At 42.4% G+C, this 19,807-nt stretch overlaps 1 protein-coding gene across 4 annotated transcripts in view; it reads left to right on the top strand.

Annotated features, from left to right (window-relative positions):
- map4k3a (mitogen-activated protein kinase kinase kinase kinase 3a) overlaps nucleotides 1-19,807 on the top strand; it is a 94,607-nt gene that overhangs the window by 19,087 nt on the left and 55,713 nt on the right. For all 4 annotated transcript variants that reach the window (XM_039015836.1, XM_039015829.1, XM_039015821.1 and 1 more), the window contains exon 2: nucleotides 13,476-13,533. In XM_039015836.1, the coding sequence (XP_038871764.1) occupies nucleotides 13,476-13,533 (58 nt within the window). The remainder of the gene's footprint in view (nucleotides 1-13,475; nucleotides 13,534-19,807) is intronic.

Below are 19,807 nucleotides of genomic sequence, written 5' to 3'. Positions count from 1 at the left end.
ATACATTTCAATTCCAGGTTTTAAGGTAACAAAATTGGAAAAATGCCAAGGGGGGTGAATACTTTCGCAAGCCACTGTATATGCATTCACATTCCAGAAAACACTTGCATGAGTGCAATATCAAGACTATTATGGAGGCCCGTAGAGGCTTTCTAATGGTGATTTACCTAGCTGCAACATGACAACATTTTGCGTTCCAGTGAAAAAATTCCAGTAGGTACAGATCTAGAATCAGCTGCCCATCACCCAATCCTAACCTTAACCATTAGTGGGGAAAATGCTAAACTGCCCCAAGATCTGTGTCTAGGGGCAACTTCACCCTACTCCCTTTGGCTCCATTTGGCTCCATAAGATTCCTCGTCGTCTATCATCCTAGACTTTAAGATAACATTCTTGCATGTGAAAGAATGCTAATGAAATGTCTGAGTTCCTTCAATGTTTTTTTGTGAGTAGGAGGACTTGGCTTTTCCAGACAGTGTGCTTCACTTGAAGTGTGTCATACTGTCGTAAGAATGACAGAACAAGTATAGTAATAATCTAATAACTATGAATAATTTGCCATTGTCAGGAACATTATTGTCATATGCTGAGACAAAGGTTGCTCTGGATAAGAGCGTCTGCTAAATGACTAAAATGTGATGTATATTTATTTACCTATCGAGAGCTTGGGATTATAAGATTCTATCTGCAAAAAGATGACTCTGAGATAATTGGCTTTAAAGTCCCGAACCCTCATTGGTTTGAATGGTGTCAGCACTTTCTGTCTTGTATTCTTTTGAACTTAACAACATTTTCATGGCGTATTTAGGTAGAGGACATTGAACAGAACAAGGCTATGTCAAATAACTACATTTTGAGAAAAATGCAGATAGAGCCTTAGAGTCCCAATCTCTCGCTTTGTCATTATGACTATGTCATGAAGGTGTTATAACTGTTATTGTAATGGACAGCATACCAGTTGTTTGCTAACAAATAGCTTCTACTTAGTGGCCAAAATATCATATCACTGTATTTTTCAAATTTTGGACGGTATTTATGTTTTTCAATAATAAAAGTTCTTAATTTGCTTTATAAGTGATTTCATTGGGTCTTTCTCAATTTGGATTGTTTTATACTGTTCAATTCAACCTAAAATAATTTCCTGCATTCCCATCAATTTCTGCATTTCTTGCACTCATTTGAGATAATTTCTACGCTGCCACATAGGGCTGCACTATATGGAGAAAGAAAACTAGGCCTTATTTTTAACCAAATGTTGCGATTTGACTTGCGATTAAGATCAAAATACTTGGGTGAACTGTTGGAGTAATGGAAATACACTGAACAAAAATATAAATGCAACAATTTCAAAGATTTTACTGAGTTACAGTTCATATAAGGAATCAGTCAATTTAAATAAATGCATTAGGCCCCAGTCTATGGATTTCACATGACTGGGAATACAAATAATGCATCTGATGGTCACAGATAAAAACAAAAAAAACAAAGGTAAGTGCGTGGATCAGAAAACCAGTCAGTATCAGGTGTGACCACCATTTGCTCATGCAGCGCGTCACATCTCTTTCACATTGAGTTGATCAGGCCGTTGATTTTCTCATGCAGCGCGTCACATCTCTTTCACATTGAGTTGATCAGGCCGTTGATTGTGAAATGTTGTCCCACTCCTCTTCAATGCGAAGTTGCTGGATATTGGCGGTAACTGGAAAATGCTGTCGTATACGTCGATCTAGAGCATCCCAAACATGCTCAATGGGTGACATGTCTGGTGAGTATGCAGGCCATGGAATAACTGGGACTTTTTCATCTTCCAGGAATTGTGTAGAGATCCTTGTGACATTGGGCCATGCATTATTATGCTAAAAAATGAGGTGATGGCGGTGGATGAATGGCACGACAATGGGCCTCAGGATCTCATCACGGTATCTCTGTGCATTCAAATTGCCATCGATAAAATGCAATTGTGTTCGTTGTTCGTAGCTTATGCCTGCCCGTACCATAACCCCTGTTCACAACGTTGACATCAGCAAACCGCTCTCCCACACAACGCCATACACACTTTTTGCCATCTGCCCGGTACAGTTGAAACGGGGATTAATCCGTGAAGAGCACACTTCTCCAGCATGCCAGTGGTCATCGAAGGTGAGAATTTGCCCACTGATGTTGATTACGACGCCAAACTGCAGTCAGGTCAAGACCCTGGTGAGCACGCAGATGTGCCGGTTTCTGACAGTTTTTTGCAGAAATTCTTTGTTTGTGCAAACCAACATTTTCATCAGCTTTCCGGGTAGCTGGTCTCAGACAATCACGCAGGTGTAGAAGCCGGATGTGGAGGTGATGGGCGGGGGTAGTTAAACGTGGTCTGCGGTTGTGAGGCGAGTTGGACGTACTGCCAAATTCTCTATGATGTGGCTCATGGTACAGAAATTAATTAAAATGTTATCTGGAAACAGCTCTGTTGGTCACTCATGCAGTCAGCATGCCAATTGCACGCTCCCTCAACTTGAGACATCTGTGGCATTGTGTTGTGTGACAACTGCACATTTTAGAGTGACCTTTTATTGTTCCCAGCACAAGGTGCACCCGTGTAATGATCACGCTGTTTAATCCGCTTATTGATATGCCACACCTGTCAGGTAGGTAGATTATATTGGCAAAGGAGAAATGCTCGCTAACATGGATGTAAACAAATTTGTGCAAAACATTTAAGCGATATACACTTTTTGTGCATATGGAACATTTTCTGGGATCTTTTATTTCAGCTCATGAAACATGGGAACAACACTTTACATGTTGTATTTTATATTTTTGTTTAATACATAATGTTTATTCTAATTCTATGGTTGGAATATAAATAATAGCGGGCACTTTGAATACAGTGTTGTTTGACATTACAACAAAGGAAAATGCCAGGGAGGAATTATTGTGACAGGGTAGGAACCAAAGTGATGGTCAGTGTTTCCTTGGAGACCCTATAATCTTTGGCTACATTAAATGTTTCTTCATCTAGCCAACATATTCATGCTTTTCCTATTCGTCTTTGATTTAAAAGATACTGTTGCACAAACAACATGCTGATTTACTACAGCACTGGTATCAGGCTGTATTAGCAAGCTACTTTTGCTCGGACTCTGTACATTTATTAGCTAGCTAGCTAACTAGTGATTAGCATTAGCGGCTAACATGATTTAGCTAAAACTTGCTAAGAAAATCCTGCATGTGCTGCATTGACCATGCAGACTGAACGCAAGTGTCTCGTGGTCAAGCAACAACAACTCATTGAGTGACATTGGGCGTGGCTAAGTCTGTGTGGAAAGTTGCATGGAGAGCGGATAGGGATGACTCAAGTAGTGGTGTAAACTATAAAAGTGGACGTTACACAAGGCATATCACATTTAACATACCAAACTTTCAAATACCGTTATAGAAGGTAAAGTAAAAACCCGTAACCGGTCCATGCAGCAATACTGGTATATAGTAAAATACGGTATACTGCCCAGCCCTACTTTTAGCTGTGGCTCTCTACTATGACATTCGAATGACTGTGGCATGAGAGTGTTATATCATGGTCATGATAGTAAGTGTTAACTGTTATTGTAATGAACACCAAGTCCAGGTAGCAGACAATGTACCAACCCTAACATATATGTATGTAGTTGGTGCTGTATATTAACTAATATACATGGGTTCTTTAGAAATGGGTTCTTGAAAAATAATTGTTTGTTTACAATTGTACAGTTTATGCTCCCTGCATATAAAAGCCATGAAAACTGATGGAAAGCCACGAACGCAAGATTGTAATTTCTATGACTCACACGGTTGAGGAACATGTTGCCTGTAACCTACTGTACTGTGGTAAGCTGTAAGTGGCACTTCACTTTTTAATATGGAAATGTCTGTCAGGATTTTTCTACAATATATCAATTATATGTGGAAATATGTGTTTGATTTAGCCAGCAGCTGATGAAACCAAGTGAATTCTTTCCTCCCTCTCTCCCGGATTTAGCTTGTGGCTATCACTGTCTAGCTGGCTAGGTTAAGGATTTTTACTAGCCCATAGCAGTGCCAAACTTAGTTATGTATTCAACATATGGCAGTACACAAAATCTAGCTCACTTATTTTGCCAGCTAGAAAGAAATGGCCAGAAATTGATTCAGAAAAGGAGGAAGAGGATAGCTAGCGACGGCATTGGAATGTTAGCTGCTACCTCTTCAACGAGAAGCAACTGTGACAACATTGATCCTAAAATCAAAAAAGAAACTTAAGCAAAATCCACAATCCACCCCTCCAAAGAAAGCATGGCTCTCGGGATTCTCCGAAATGCCACCAGATCCGCGATCGGATCTATGGCCAAAGCGTGGCATTTCAGTTTAGCCCGCACCTGGCAGGCTGTATAGAAAACTTCCCCGGAGCCACAGAATGGCCGAATTACCACAACATGCAGCCCCCACAAACACCTTAAACTTGCTCTGTACAGTAACAGTGACATCCGCGGCCAAAATGACTATTTCCCATAGGCTTGTGCTGTCTATAGCAGTGATCACCAACCTTTTCTGAGTCCAGATCACTTTCGCAGTTAAAAAGCAAGCCGAAAGCTACTGCTCAGATTTTTTTTTAAACATGACTTAAAAAAATATAAGCGTATGCAACATTAATAAAAACAGTTCTGTCGGACTGAAGTTTGTGCAGTAGTCTGTATATACTGTATTATCACAGCATATTGGCTATGTGCTTGGCCTGACAATATTGTTATTTTAAGACCATATTATATTCCAAAACACGAGCTTTGATAACAAAATAGATCAGTTGTTGTATCACTTGCGAGGCACAGCATAAATTGAAATAATTAGCTTTTTGTTTATTTTACTGGACTGATGGCGCCTGCATCTGATGGTCAGTCTCAACGGAGGGAGGGAGTGAGCAGCAGAGGGTCTGCCTCTCACTGTCCCTGCTTTCTCCTTTCCTAAGGTGAGACTGACAAGTGAGGGGATACCGTCCTCCCACTCCTTTTTTAAATAGCTTAACTGCCTGTTTGGACAGTACATCAGGCTTGGGTCGGGTTGTTTTGATAGTTCTGCGGCTTCTATGCGTCTAGAAAATGGTTTTGTATTGATTTCAACAATCTGAGGAAGCCCTATTGTCCGGGGAGGGAGTGTGTCAGTGTGGAGTTGGGGGATGGAAAGAGGAAAAATGGAGGGGAGGGGGAGGCAGATGGATAAATAGATAGAGGAAAGAGTGAGGGGAAGCGGGAAAGTGAACAAGAGAGATACAGTGAGAGGCAGAGTGCGGGTCTAAAGGAAATATGGTGACGCTGCATATTTGCGTCACAGTCCTGGTTTGAGTGGAATTTGTTCATTCTCTTTCTAAGGGCTGTGGTGGTTAACTGGGGAATGGATTGTGTAAGCAGATCTCCTGAGAGTTAGGCCTCCTTCAAACTCAATGGCCTTGTTAGAATGCTTAAATGCATGCATCCTTGTTTCCTTGAGGTAATCGACAGATCTATAAGTGATTGGAAAGATGAAAGCAAGGTTACCACCCCTTTACTTCACTGATCCAACCAATTCCGATCTGTGATTACTTCAAGAAAGGAAGGAGGGAAGGATGCATTTGAAGTATTCCAACAGGGCCATTGATTTTCCTGCATTTCAGGAAGTACTGCATTTCATGTGCTACCTCAACGTTCAGGGGTGTATTCACTAGAAACCAAACAGAAGAAAACAAATTAAACGAGGACTGACCTACCTGAATTTGTCCAATAGAAACTCGTTGCGAAACATTTTGCTACGGTGTGCACTGAATACACCCCGTTCAGCTCAACCGGAACTCTTTGAAGTTTGGGTCTGAACTTTGAATAGACATTGACTGGATGTGGTCCAGCAGCAGCCATTGTGTAGAGAGAGTGTAGTGAAGAGCCTACTTGGCATCCAGTCATCTCAGTCCATTTAAGCTGTCCAGAGGCACGGCTATGGGGGGGGGATGCTCTTGATTTGGTTAAGGTGATTAACACTTTAGCTTACTAACCCTCTTGTCTTGATCCTTGTCGGCCTGCCTTCTTCACAACACATACTACTCTCTCTCTCTCTCTGCCTCCTGTTCTCTCTTCTCTTCCTCCTAGCCAATTAGATACTAATCTGATACACGTTCAGTCTGTTGAGATCGCACTCTCTCTGTCACTCTCTCGCCATTAATCTCTCAGTAGGCCGACATATCTCTTGGTACGTCTTTCTCATTGTATGAAAATAAAATCAAAAGTCTGCCCTTAGCTAGGAGACAGTGAGGCCATCCTTTTCGTGTGTCAATACAAAGCATCTATTTTACAGTATCAATGAACTGTCTTTGCATAAAAAGCCTGTTGCGAAACACAAGACGGCACCAATGTTCTTTTCCTCGGCGAACCCTCATAAATGTTGTCACCCAATCCTTTCACACTTGGAATTTTTCATCAATTATTTACCCGAGTCCCACAACTGGGCCATTGTCCCTTCCTGTTCCGCTATCACAGCGCCGAGATTGGAATCTCCCCATGCGGACCAACCGGGGCTCACGACCCTGACTTTGAACACACCTGGCTCTGATATGTCGTCGGCAGTGTTTTATTTGAAGGGTACCTACATAAGGCCTTCATAACACATTCATAACCCTTACATAACACATTCATAAGAGGTATATGAGCGGTTCATAAATGGTTATGTCACTACTGCTTTAAAATAGCCTAACACTTTGTTTTAAATGTGTCGTCATAATGCCTAGCTACATAAGGTTGTCATAAACACTACTTAATTGGCGTTACATTAGAAGTTGACAAATGATGTCACATAACCAGATTCTATCTGGTATGAAGCACAAGACCCTAAACCCATCTCCTTACTTTGTGCTTGAATGACATGCTTATGACACCTCTATGGAGGCATTATAAAGGAGCCTTTAAATAATGAATACATATTTGTAACATTACAGAATGGAGTTAATGGTCAGACACTGAAATCACACTAGACTGTCCTTCACAGGCACTTTGTATGAACGCGTATCCACATCCGGGAATCGTCAAAAACACCCTATTCAGGAGTCAAATGCTTAGAATAATAAAAGGCCTCCTTTTTTGTCTCAGCACCCTTTCGGATCCCCATCTACCCTTTTTGTGGCTATGGTTAGCATTAGGGATGTGCATATTTCCCTTTCAAGACGATTCGATACGTATCTAGATACATGGCCTCAGATACGATACAGGAATGATAATACGTTTTAGTTTGAATTGATTCGGTGCTATTCGATACACTAACATTTGTTGCATAAATACATTCATTTTCCATTCTAAATTCAAAACTACTGCTGATGGCACTCGTACTGGGCCTCTCTGAGCTGGATCTCTCTGAGCAGGATCTCTCTGTGCTGGATCTCTCTGTGCTGGATCTCTCTGTGCTGGATCTCTCTGTGCTGGATCTCTCTGAGCTGGCTCTCTCTGAGCTGACCTCTCTCTCTCTGTTTGTCTGTCTGTATGTGAGAATTATATACATGTGTAATGTAGGCTCCTGTGCTGAGCCATAAGGGAAACAGGGCATCTACCACCCCACTATCAGATAAGGGAGGTAATGTTAGCTTTTTCTCCCTCCACTTTTGATCTGAAATCACCATCATCCACTTATTAATTAGTAATTTTTGCAGATTCAAAGTGTTTGAGCTAGTAATGTAATCAATTTATCTTTAAAAAAAAATCATATGACATAGCCAATGAATATATAGCACAACTTTGGATTTCACCCCCCCATGTCAAACCGTTTGAAAGTTTTCTGGTCTCATGAAATGATCAACTTTACCCTGTATATCTAAAAATGACCAAAACTATTGCTGATGGTAAACTGGAACAATTGAAAATGAAATGTAATGTAGCCTAAGCCCCGATCAGCAGGTATGCTATAGCCTATAGCCTGATGAGACGTTTCTCAGGCGGTAGTTTAGGCTACTTTATTCCGGTAAAAAAACACTTTTCAACAGCGCATTTGATTACAATAATCTAGCAAATGACATTGGTTGTCACTCAACTAATAAAGCCTAATAATGCGCAAGCCATTTTACAAATATTTTGATGCTGAAGGTGACGCGCGGCCTACCTCTTGGTCAGCGTGCTAAGCCGTGCACCGAGCGCAGTTTGACTAGGCTACTGATAATGCCTGAGTTGTTTGGCATGTAAAATGACTTTTTCATCAATGACTGTCAACACAGTTGCTTAGTTCGACACTGAAAGAGAGGACGCATCAGTTGTCAGAAAATATGAGGTATTTTCAGAAAGTAGAAAGTAATATGAGCAAAACATTTTTCTGCACCGCCGATTCGTAACGTTTCAATCGATTTTATGACCGATTCATGCTAAATTTGGAACAGTTTGGGGACCCGGGGACATTTGAACCGGGACCAATGCATATTGCTGAATCGTTACATCCCTAGTTAGCAGTTGATTTTGTCCTTGATCTAGGGTCAGTTTCTTTTTGCTTCCTAAGTAATTATCGGGTCATTAATATGCAATTACCATTTATATGTATAATATATGCCTTTTAGCAGATGCTTTTATCCAATGTGTCGTACAGTCATACCCTCATACATTTTTCATATGAGTGGTCCCAGGAATCGAACCCACTATCCTGGCATTGCAAGCGCCACGCTCTACCAACTGAGCTACAGAGGACCACAACATTGTTTAACATTTCATTAACATGACTGACAAGTAGCCTAAATAGAGACCTGTAAAACAAAGTGAAACAAAGACTTGGACCTAGGGGCCTGAGGAGGATGCATGTTCAGATAGAAATGTACTGTGTAGACCATGTTGGATTATCTGTCATGTACAGTAGAATAGGGAGTTGTCAGCTCTATTCATTCTATTTCTATCTGCAATGTTTAGAAGCACGCCCCAGCGTGCTCCGTACCCCCCTCTCACAGAGGTGTCACCAAAGGTGTGAGAGGCTGGACGCAGAGGTTTTCTCACTTTTGGACCCTGTGGTTTGGAAAGCAGAGGAAATCCTCTCTGTCAGCTCTTAATGGACCTGTTCTTCAGTAGTCTTGAAAACCCGACCCTAAGCAACCGTAATTAGGGTCTGGTTTCAATGACGGACTTTTTAGGTATAGAGTAACTACGTCACTGCCCACATCACGATCTTATCCTCTTGAATAAAATACAAAATAGTATCTAGCAAGATTGAGATCACAGAGGTTATTTCTAATGAGTGCATTTCGCAAGTGGCTAGTTTGCTTCAGCTACCTTCACTAAAACCACTGCAAAGGTTTTGCCTGAACTTTGGTTTCGAATTACAACGTTCTGGCATGTCTGTCTCGTGATTTGTTGGGAGAGTTGTCTGTCTGAAAAAAAAACACCCTGGACATTTTTTTCCCCCTTATCGAAGTTGCCAAAAGTCTGTTATTGAAACCAGACCCTAGTCACTGTTTCCTAGGGTTGGGTTTTTGAGACTTGTTCCTCAGGCCTTGAAGTTGAGCAAGTTGAGCAAACATTGAGCTAGCAACGTCAATATCGCCTGTGCAACTCCCGCAGTGATCACATGCACTTACTAAACAATAAGTCACTTTGGATATAAAGCATCTACTAAGTGACACGTTTTATTATATTATAAATATGTAATTCTGAGTGTTTGTCAGAAGTACACTGTTGACATTAAAGTGGCCTGGATTCTATCAAACCTGCATCAAAAATTTGTGGCTGTATTTTTGTAAAACATTTTGTGGTTTGCATATTTCAGACGGGAGTCTACGCAAAACCATACACCGGTTTTACTTGACTCAGGAAAATGTTAAAGGGTTAGTTCACCCAAATTACAAAATTACATATTAGATTCCTTACCCTGTAAGCAGTCTATGGACAAGGTGTCTTGCTTTGGTTTTGTTTACCTGGCGACTGTCTCCAAGTGCTAACTTTTTTGCATTTAAGGCACAAGTACAATGCAAGTCAATGCATGCCATTTTGTAATTTGGGGGAATTATCCCTTTAACATGTTAAATACTTCATGGATGCCTTCTCTCCACTGTAACATTTTTCAGTACAAGTTCAAAAGAGGTCTTCTCTTTCCTCACCATGAAAGATTAGCATTTAGCATTAGCTACCCTTATCTGTCATACTCCCTTTGTAAACAAAGCTGCTGGATCAATGGTAGTTCTTGTTTCACTCAGACCAGGAAGTGAGTGGAATTCCACAGCACTGCTATGAGCAGGCATGCAGAAGGGAAATGGAACAAAACATGACTTATTTCTCAATCCATTTGGAGACAGACGTGAAATGTATAATAAACATCTTTCCTCCAAAGGTAATTTCTATGGGTTACATTTCAGAAAAGTCCACAACGTCAGGGTCATTAGTTGCTCCGTTTTCACATTAAATGACCCAATAAAGACAAGTGTCTGCCATGAACATCCTTTTTTTAGTCTCCCTCCTGACATGTCTCTGATGTTTGAGTGTTGACGTTCAGGAATAGATTGATCAGACACAGAAAACAACATGCCTCACTGCATTTCTGGATTATATTTCCATCCGTTATTCTTACAAACAATGACAGTAATTGCATCACACATTAAACACCACAAAACCGCTATAACTGACCACATCCAAAAGCAACAAGCCTACACATTGCCTTGAACATGTATCTATCTCATTTGCTCAAAATGCAGTGAAATAAATGCTACCCTGGTGCAAAGAACTGGTTGCTCCAGATTCTGATCTGCAGTCTGTGCAAGCCCTGTGGCCCCTGCGGCCCGTGTCGCTTTGGCCTATGTTGCGATTTATTTTCTCTGGCTGTAATTACCTGAGATGGTAGCCAAAGGGCCTGCTGTGCCCTGCGCCTGTGCTGCCTGAGCTTGGCTGAGTGCATGGCACTGGGGCGGAGGAGAGTTGGGTCAGCGTTCCCGATGGAGGGGAAAGCTGTATCTTGACCCTGTGTTGCCTCGGCTGAGTGGCGCTGGAGCGGTTGGGGTGGGGTTAGTGCTCCCAATGGCGGGATAAGGGGCATGGGAAGGTTGGAAGGAGTAGGGGTTGAAGTTCGTAGAGGGGTCGGAGAAGAATTAGGTGGGGGCCGGTCAGAGTAAAGGCTCCATGGCCTGTCTGCTTCTCCTCCTTTTCCTTTGTCACCGTGATGGCATTTGCTCTAAGCTCATTTGCTTTAATCACTCGCCGACAGAGTGCGTGACATGAATGTTCACGTAACGTCCGTCAACAGACTTTGGGATGCGGCAACTAGCGAGGAACATTGTTGCACTGCACTGGGTTTGCGTCACTGGTTATATTGAGGAGTCACAATTTCGCAGGGCGGGACATCCTTTGAATTTCGGAAGGGGAGGTGACATTTTGGCCCCTTAGACTTGCGGAGAGGGGGATGCAGCCACCAACGACAAAAGCATGTATTGGAACATAGCCACTTGACTCCAGAAGGCTAGATGATGGTGCCATTCTAGTATCTAACTAGATATGGAGAAACTAGACAGAGGGGGAAACACAACGGACTTAACCATACCGAGACCTTGTGACATGATCATCATCAACCAGCCCCTTCCTCTCCCTTCGCCCCCTCAAGGGCACTGGTCGATACCCGGTGGGCGGTTTCCCACGGTCCTCAACTCTCACCTTAGGCTGGTGGTGGGATGAGGTGGGGGTGGTGTGCTGGTGGTGGTCGTTGTACTTCACAGGCGTAGTTTGCATTTACCATGCGTTAATGGCCAATATGATTTGCCATTTTCTATGAAATTAGATATCGACCTTTAGTAGAAGTGCCTGTTAACACCACCAGTGAGGTTGATCCCGCGATTGATCTCCGAGCGGTCTACGTTTCCCATAAGGTGCTAGTTAACCTTTTGGAGGTGTTTTTCGCAAAGCGCATCCAGGTCATTAGTGAAAGACTGCGCAGAAATGTGTATTCAATTTCACCAAGGTTTTAATATGCCTCACAAGGGTTTGTGTGTGTGTGATAATTTGTTTCACTGTCTTTTGTGGAAAATCAATGTGTTGCTTTTTCCAATTGCTTCAAAGGAAGCGCAGAAGTGTCACCTTTGCTGTGACACTTGCCAAGATGCCATTATAAGTGTGACATTGATTCTTGATGCACTTTGCTCCCGGGGTCAGGTATGTTGTATAGTACGTCTATCCAAAGGAACTTGAGTATCTTATGACTGTACCCTGCTGGCGTTTTCATTTTATGTGTCATTCTCTCCAAGCTCAGCCCTTCATGAATGTAACATACAATGTGAGCTTGCTGGCTCTGAAGAGTTTTTTCTCTCTCATTTTTTCTCATTTTTGCGGTGAATGATTTTCTTGCTCATCACATCTGCTTCTAAACTGGGATTCTCTGCATCTGATGGTGGAGCAGATAGAAGGCGTGGAAAAATAGACTCAAGTCATTGATCCTGCGTCTTGTTTCCTCCCATGCCTTCCATCCACTGCCCCCCTTGTGCTTTTGTGGAAGAAATTCCTTTTGAGAGTGCAGTCTGAACGGGATGAGTGCCCATACATGTTTAATGCTTGGCAGTGGTAACCCTAACCTTAACCCCCCCCCCCCTCCCCCACCCTAACCCTAGCTCTAACTCACCCCTCCTAAACTCAACCTCAATCCTAAACCAATTTCGATTAACCTTTGAATCCGCCGGCTAAATGTCTGCCTTTATGCTTCTTTTCTGTGTTTGGATTTCCCCATCTAGTAATAACCTGTATTGAAGGTAGGCCTATTGCATTTCTCCACAATAAAATAGACGTATTATCTAAATGATCATTCCCTGATCCTGAATGACCGCATGTTGGTTTTCAATCCATAATGACTTGAATATCTTCTCACTGAACACATGAAATATGAGTTTCCTTGTGACCGTCAATTCCGCACTAGTCCAGTTGGGATTAAAACCAAAATACACAGTAGTCCCATTATACCAGAATCTCGAAAAACCGGAGTCATCATGACTATGCAAGTTTTATCTGTAGCTATTTAAAGGCCCAGTGCAGTCAAACGTGATTTCCCTGTGTTTTATATTTCCACACTATGAGGTTGGAATAATACTGTGAAATTTCAGCCTGCTTTGGTGGGATGGAGTTTTGGACACCAGGCAAATAATTAGTTAATAGACCAATAAGAAATAGAGTTCCAAACCAGTCTACCAGTAACAGCTAGTTTTCAGTTTTCCTCTCCTCACTCAGACCACTCCTCGACAGTCCTAGCAAAATTCTTGCTTGAGAAATTGCTCTTTGCTAAGAAAATATTTTTGTTTGTTTTCATTTAAAATGGTCGAAAAGAATCACAGTAAGATACTTAATTGTTACACAGAAATGATTTTATATTCAGATAAAAACATCTCCGTTGGACCTTTTTTATGTCGGCCCCGGTTCCAAAACACATCCTCCTCAAGGTATGCTCTTGGGCAGCTCTCCATCGATCGCCCGTGGTTTTCTGCGTGTGGAGACTGGTCGATGTGCTCACCCTCTGTCTTGTTTGTCTTCCAGGCTCGGAACGTCACCACAGGGGAGCTGGCGGCCATCAAGGTCATCAAACTGGAGCCCGGTAAGAATCTTTGCCTCCATCTTCTCACACTCTGGGGTGAAGTTTCCCCCACGTACAGATCTAGGATCAGCTTGCCCTCCACCAATCAGTGGGGAAAATACAAAACTGACCCAAGCTCAGCGTCGAGGGGCAACGTCACCCTACAACTCATCTCACTGTCTCAGCTAGTTTAGCCTCTCCTGACCTATTATTCCATTTGACTTACTTAAATCTTCTCTACCCCACCATCCTACTTCTCCAGTCATTACTGTGCCTATTTCTGAGACCCACTAAACATTTGGAGGAATTGACTTAAGACCGTAGGCAAAATACAAAAGTGTTATGCAAATGCAACCCACCTGAATGCCCCAGGCCATATGCATGGAAGTACAGTATATTATGACCCAGTGGGAGCATAACATTAGTGGTTAAGTTGGTTGGAGCATGTTGCTTACAGTAGAGTTGCGGGTTTAAATCCTGTATAGGCCACACACCGGCCTTATTAGCGTAAAAGGCATCTGCTTCATGCCTACCATTATCATTTGTTACCCATCGCTTTCGATGAGAGTGTGTTTATCTGGGACTTTTTCTATAATAGTCAGGCAGGCCTGGTTGCGTCCCAAATGGAATGTGTCCCACGTCAGGCCAGGAATGTGGAGTGGAGCTAGCCTTGGGAGCCATATCAGACCAGATTTACCTTAATCCCAGCCTCAGATGGCAGGGCTTGATTAAGTTGGAGTGTTAGAGTAAACCTGTTGGAGCTTGCGGCCAAGCTCTTTGTCTGCGCCACAATAAGATTATCATTTTCTAATAGAGAGGAATATCAGATTTGAAGTCTGTGTTATTTCAAAAGCTGCCTGCTTATATCGAATGCATCAAAATCCAAGATGTACTTATAATTTGATAAGATGACAATGATAGATATGAATTGTTATTCAGAAAAACTTAAAGTAACACTGTTGATATTCTTGTAGAGCTGTTGCTAGTGAGTACCCTGGAGGGATCCCGTGCAATTTCACATTATTGCATAGCTCAAACGCCTTGTATTATTAAAATGCATTGAATGTCACATCCTGTCACGATGCAACAATGTGTGAAGATTGCAGGACTTCCATAGGCGAAGTGTTACCTGTTACTCTACATCAGTGCTGCTCGTCCATTTGCGTGACACCCTCAGGGGGGTACATGTTTTTATTCTAGCCCAGCACTAACACAAAATATTCAGAATAGGGTTAAAAAAAATCTTATTCTGGTAATTTTCCAACTGGGATTTCTGGAAAACCTGGTAATTTTGGGAAAGTTATCAGAATTTTGCAGCCCTAATTCTGACCCCCCCCCCCCCCCCCCCCACACACACACACACACACACACACACACACACACACACACACACAACCTTGTTCATAAGGATAAACTAGGCGTGGTATAGGCCAACTGACTCACTACTCCAATAACCTATGGAGGCGATGTCTAACAATCCAAAAAGCTATTTTTATTGTAGTGTTTTTCTTAGTTAGCATTAGCAGGCTATCTCATTGATCCACAGTTAGTCATAATTGCTTCTACATTACATTACATTTTAGTCATTTAGCAGACGCTCTTATCCAGAGCGACTTACAGTAGAGTGCATACATTTTATTACATTTTTTTTTTTTTTTTACATTTCATTACATTTTACATACTGAGACAAGGATATCCCTACCGGCCAAACCCTCCCTAACCCGGACGACGCTATGCCAATTGTGCGTCGCCCCACGGACCTCCCGGTTGCGGCCGGCTGCGACAGAGCCTGGGCGCGAACCCAGCCCAGCCTGGGCGCGAACCCAGAGACTCTGGTGGCGCAGCTAGCACTGCAATGCAGTGCCCTAGACCACTGCGCCACCCGGGAGGTACCACTATAAAACAGCCTAATTATAGTTGGTTTGTGTTTGGTGATAATCTGTCACCGGTCAGTTGCGCAATTGAATTCTGCTATGAATAGCACGTTATCAGTCTCCTTGCAATCTCTAAACTGCATTCTGTTCTGTTGCTTCCATATGTGGGAATAATAGCAAACTAGCTCTCGTATGCTAACTTTTTTTAGCCTAAGGCCATTTCTGTCTCCTGGCTATGATACGTGGATTGATTAGGTCATCTATTGAGGTTGAATTGATCATATGTAAGTAATGTTAGAATTAGTTTGGTAATGACGTTCCATTCACGTGAAACACGCGTTTGACGTATTTGATACCATTCCGCTCCAGCCATTACCACGAGCCCGTCCTCCCCCAATTAAGGTGCCACCAACCTCCTGTGGTTCCATTCTAGTAATCATAATCTATTAATTTGCTAAGGATGTTTGCTATGTGTGAAAACGCAACCTTAAGGAAACACTCCATTTCTATGAGCGGTCTCATACTTTTGAGCTACCTATAACACTATTTCCAAGTCAACCGATCGCTCTAACACCTCTTAATACGAAATCGGAGAGGTTCGGATAGATGTAAGCCTTATCACGAAAACAATTGATGACAAAGTGGAGCTATTACTTTATTGCTTATACCTATCCAATCCTTTCAGATCTACAATGGGTGGCTAGGGGTCAATGTGGAATTCTCATTTTGTACAGTCATATGATATTATATTGGTATTTTACTGATTCTAATAGGTATGGCGCTATTAGAATCCGAATCAAACAACAACTCAATACATCTTATTAACATTTTGGTCTCAGTCAACTTTCAGAATCATTTTACAGTTAACTGTTGATGCTATAGTTGGGACAAACCAATCCAGGGGGTGGGAACTGGTGGGTGTAGGCTAGGCTAGAGACTAAAGAAATGTTTACTTACATTTTCTTGCTATAAATCAACAGGGATTCACTTTGAGTTTGGCTTGTTAGACTGGGTGTCAGCAGGTGGTAGGCTTGATGGACTGTGATTGTGCGTGCGTGTGAGTGTGTGCGTGCAAAATTGTGTACGGGCATGTGTGCGGTTATCTATGTGTGTGCGGGTGTGTGTACAGATATGCAGCCTGAGGCTTGTGGGGTACCATCTGACGTTGCGGCTGGTAAGAGTTCAGACAGGAAGAACTAGCTCCTATTGAAATAATGAACACTACTACAGCCCCTGCTTGTGTGACGCACGCTTGTGTGTGTTACTACTAATATTCAACTCTTAGGCAGTCCAGTTAAATCTACAGTACAGAATAGGATCATAATTTGATTAACCTGTTGCAGGAGAATATTCCTACAGTACAGGACATTTAAAACGTGTGGTGTATTTGCGGTTTTAAAAAGGCTTCTGAAGTTTGTAATTTCCACTTTGACATTTCAGACTTCATTTTCCCTTACAAAAAATGTATCAACTCCTACACAAATGTCCATAAATTATAATAATTCACATTTCCTGTTGCTGCAGGATTATTTTCCTGTTGTAGCAAACTGGCTCAAATGAAGTTACTACATCTGTAGCTATCCAATGTTAACTTTCATCATTTTGTGTTGATGTGTGTGTGCGGCCGTGTGTGTTGTTGTCCTTGTACGTGAGTGTGTTCTTCAACAACCAAAGCTATTCTTGGGTGGAAGGTTGAGGGGTCAGTCAGCATTGAACCGCTGATCCTCTCCTTTTAATGTCAAACCACCTCTTTACCATATCCGCTGTGACAGCTCCCGCCTTGCTTTTGGTGCTGTGTCCCAAATGGCACCCTATTCCCTATTTAGAAAATAATGAAATAATCGTGCACTACATAGGGAATTAGGGTTCCGTTTTGGAAGCGGCTTTAGTATAGACACACAAGACTGGAGTATTTCTGCAAGGCTTTTGGAGAGACCTCTGTCGTAGCGCTTTTAACGTTAATAGGCACTATTGATTTGCTGCAACTTTCCTCTCCCTTTGTGTGTCCGTTCTTGTAAGGACACTGCATAACTCTACAGTAACAGGAATTGATTTGGGGTTTATTTGTGGCATATTTTTAGGTTGTGCTCGTGCCATGGTCATTTCAAACATTTGATTTGTGTCAGTTGTATTATCATCCACAGCTGACTGTAAACCATGTTTTATTTATATAAAGGGATAGTAAGCCAAATGACAAAATGACATATTTGTAACCTTACCTTGTAAGCAGTCCTTACAGGGTATCATTGTCTTATGCATGTAGTCGCTCAAGGCACTTTTTTCAAAGCCCCCTTTATGAAAGACCATCAATGTTAGGTGTGTGATCCTGTTTATCATAAAAGAACACTGTACTGTGATGTCGCTGTGTTGTTGGGAATTCCAGTCACTTCAAGGTTGCGTTTCAAATGACTATTCCCTATATAGTGCACTACGTTTTACCGGGGCCCATTGGGTGTCGACTTATCATTTGTTACATATTCGTCACCAAACCCACTGGCTCCAGGTCATCTATAAGTCTTTGCTAGGTAAAGCTCCGCCTTATCTCAGCTCACTGGTCACCATAGCAACACCCACCCGTAGCACGCGCTACAGCAGGTATATTTCACTGGTCATCCCCAAAGCCAACACTTCCTTTGGCCGCCTTTCCTTCCAGTTCTCTGCTGCCAATGACTGAAACGAATTGCAAAATCACTGAAGCTGGAGACTTATATCTCCTTCTCTAACTTTAAGCATCAGCTGTCAGAGCAGCTTACCGATCACTGTACCTGTACACAGCCAATCTGTAAATAGCCCATCCAACTACCTCATCCCCATGTTGTTATTTATCTTCTTGCTCTTTTGAACCCCAGTATCTCTACTTGCACATCATCATCTGCACATCTATCACTCCAGTGTTAATGCTAAATTGTAATTATTTTCGCCTCTATGGCCTATTTATTGCCTTACCTCCCTAATCTTCTACATTTGCACACACTGTACATAGATTTTTCTATTGTGTTATTGACTGTACGTTTGTTTATGTGTAACTCTGTGTTGTTGTTTTTGCTTTATCTTGGCCAGGTTGCAGTTGTAAATGAGAACTTGTTCTCAACTGGCCTACCTGGTTAAATAAAGGTGAAATAAAAAAATTCAAGATGGTGTTTCTGATGTCGTTTGAACTTACCTTGCGGATGTTTAGGGTTGAAATGCTTATTGTCTTCTTACAGTGCATTAGAGGTAGAGAATGCACTTGACAGGCCTTTGATGGTTTGCTAGATTGACGGTGACAATTGGAGCTGGAAAGTGGTCAGAAGCTTTAAAGAGAGAGAGAGAGAGAGAGTGTGTGTGTGTGCCCGCATTTATCAGGTGGACCACATGCGGTGGAGTTCAGCCCGGAGGTCTCTTATTAGCCATTCCGGCTAACGCACTGCAGGAACCCCATCTAACATTCATGCTGCCAAGCTTTTCACCCTACCTCTTAAAATGCCAACAGCGCGGCAACACGAGGGGAAGGTGCCACAATCCACCGTGACAGGGTGGAGTGACATGGAGGTGCTTGTCAGTACGCATCACGGCCAGGGCAGCTGGCACTCTTGACAGATGTCGCCATGATGTCCAGGAGTGCGTTTCGTGGCGACAGGGTTGATGGCTCGAGGTGTGTCGCCAATGCCAGGACCATGGAAACCTACGTAGGCGAGACATAGGCTGACAGATTGACTATCATATCGTGTGGAGTGGACAAACACACACACACACACACACACACACACACACACACACACACACACACACACACACACACACACACACACACACCAAGGGTGGGCGGCTAACACCCTCTAACATGTCACAGTTAACCAACGCCGGACACCATATTCAGCACCTTGTTATATCTGCCTGTCTGTTTCAATCTCAAATGTAAAACTGTTTCCCAAAGATGCTTTCAAAGCTTTAGCCCAACTAACATTCCCTAGCAACAGTTTGCTGGGGTCTAATTGGCTTATCTCGCTTTAGTGGCGTGCTGTGCAGAATTCAAATAATGAATTTAATATTTGTAATTTTTTTTTACAATTTGTGCTGTTTGATTTTCAGATGGCATCTCGGTCACAGTTTCCTTTTCATTTGGGCTGGCTGCCAGGCTTTATCTTCATCTTGTGCTTTGTGCTGTCCGTGTACAGTCCAACAATCTTGCTTAGAGGCTGCCAAGATCTGTGTAACTGTTCCAATAGATCACAATCTGTTTCCATAAGGCCCCCTCCACCAAATCTGGATCCTGTTCATTAGGGCATGCAACGGGAAAAGTTTGAAAACATTTTGCAACGGAAAACCAAAATGAGCATTTCTGTTTTTAATTCCTTTTTTCTTCCGTTTGGTGCCTAATGTGCACAACCTTGATGGCTTCCAGTCGTCCATGGTATCTGCCAACTCTAAGCAATTTTCTG

This window comes from Salvelinus namaycush, chromosome 2 (assembly GCF_016432855.1).
Source record: "Salvelinus namaycush isolate Seneca chromosome 2, SaNama_1.0, whole genome shotgun sequence".
Classification (NCBI taxonomy): Eukaryota; Metazoa; Chordata; class Actinopteri; order Salmoniformes; family Salmonidae; genus Salvelinus; species Salvelinus namaycush.
This window is presented reverse-complemented; position numbering and strand designations above follow the sequence as displayed.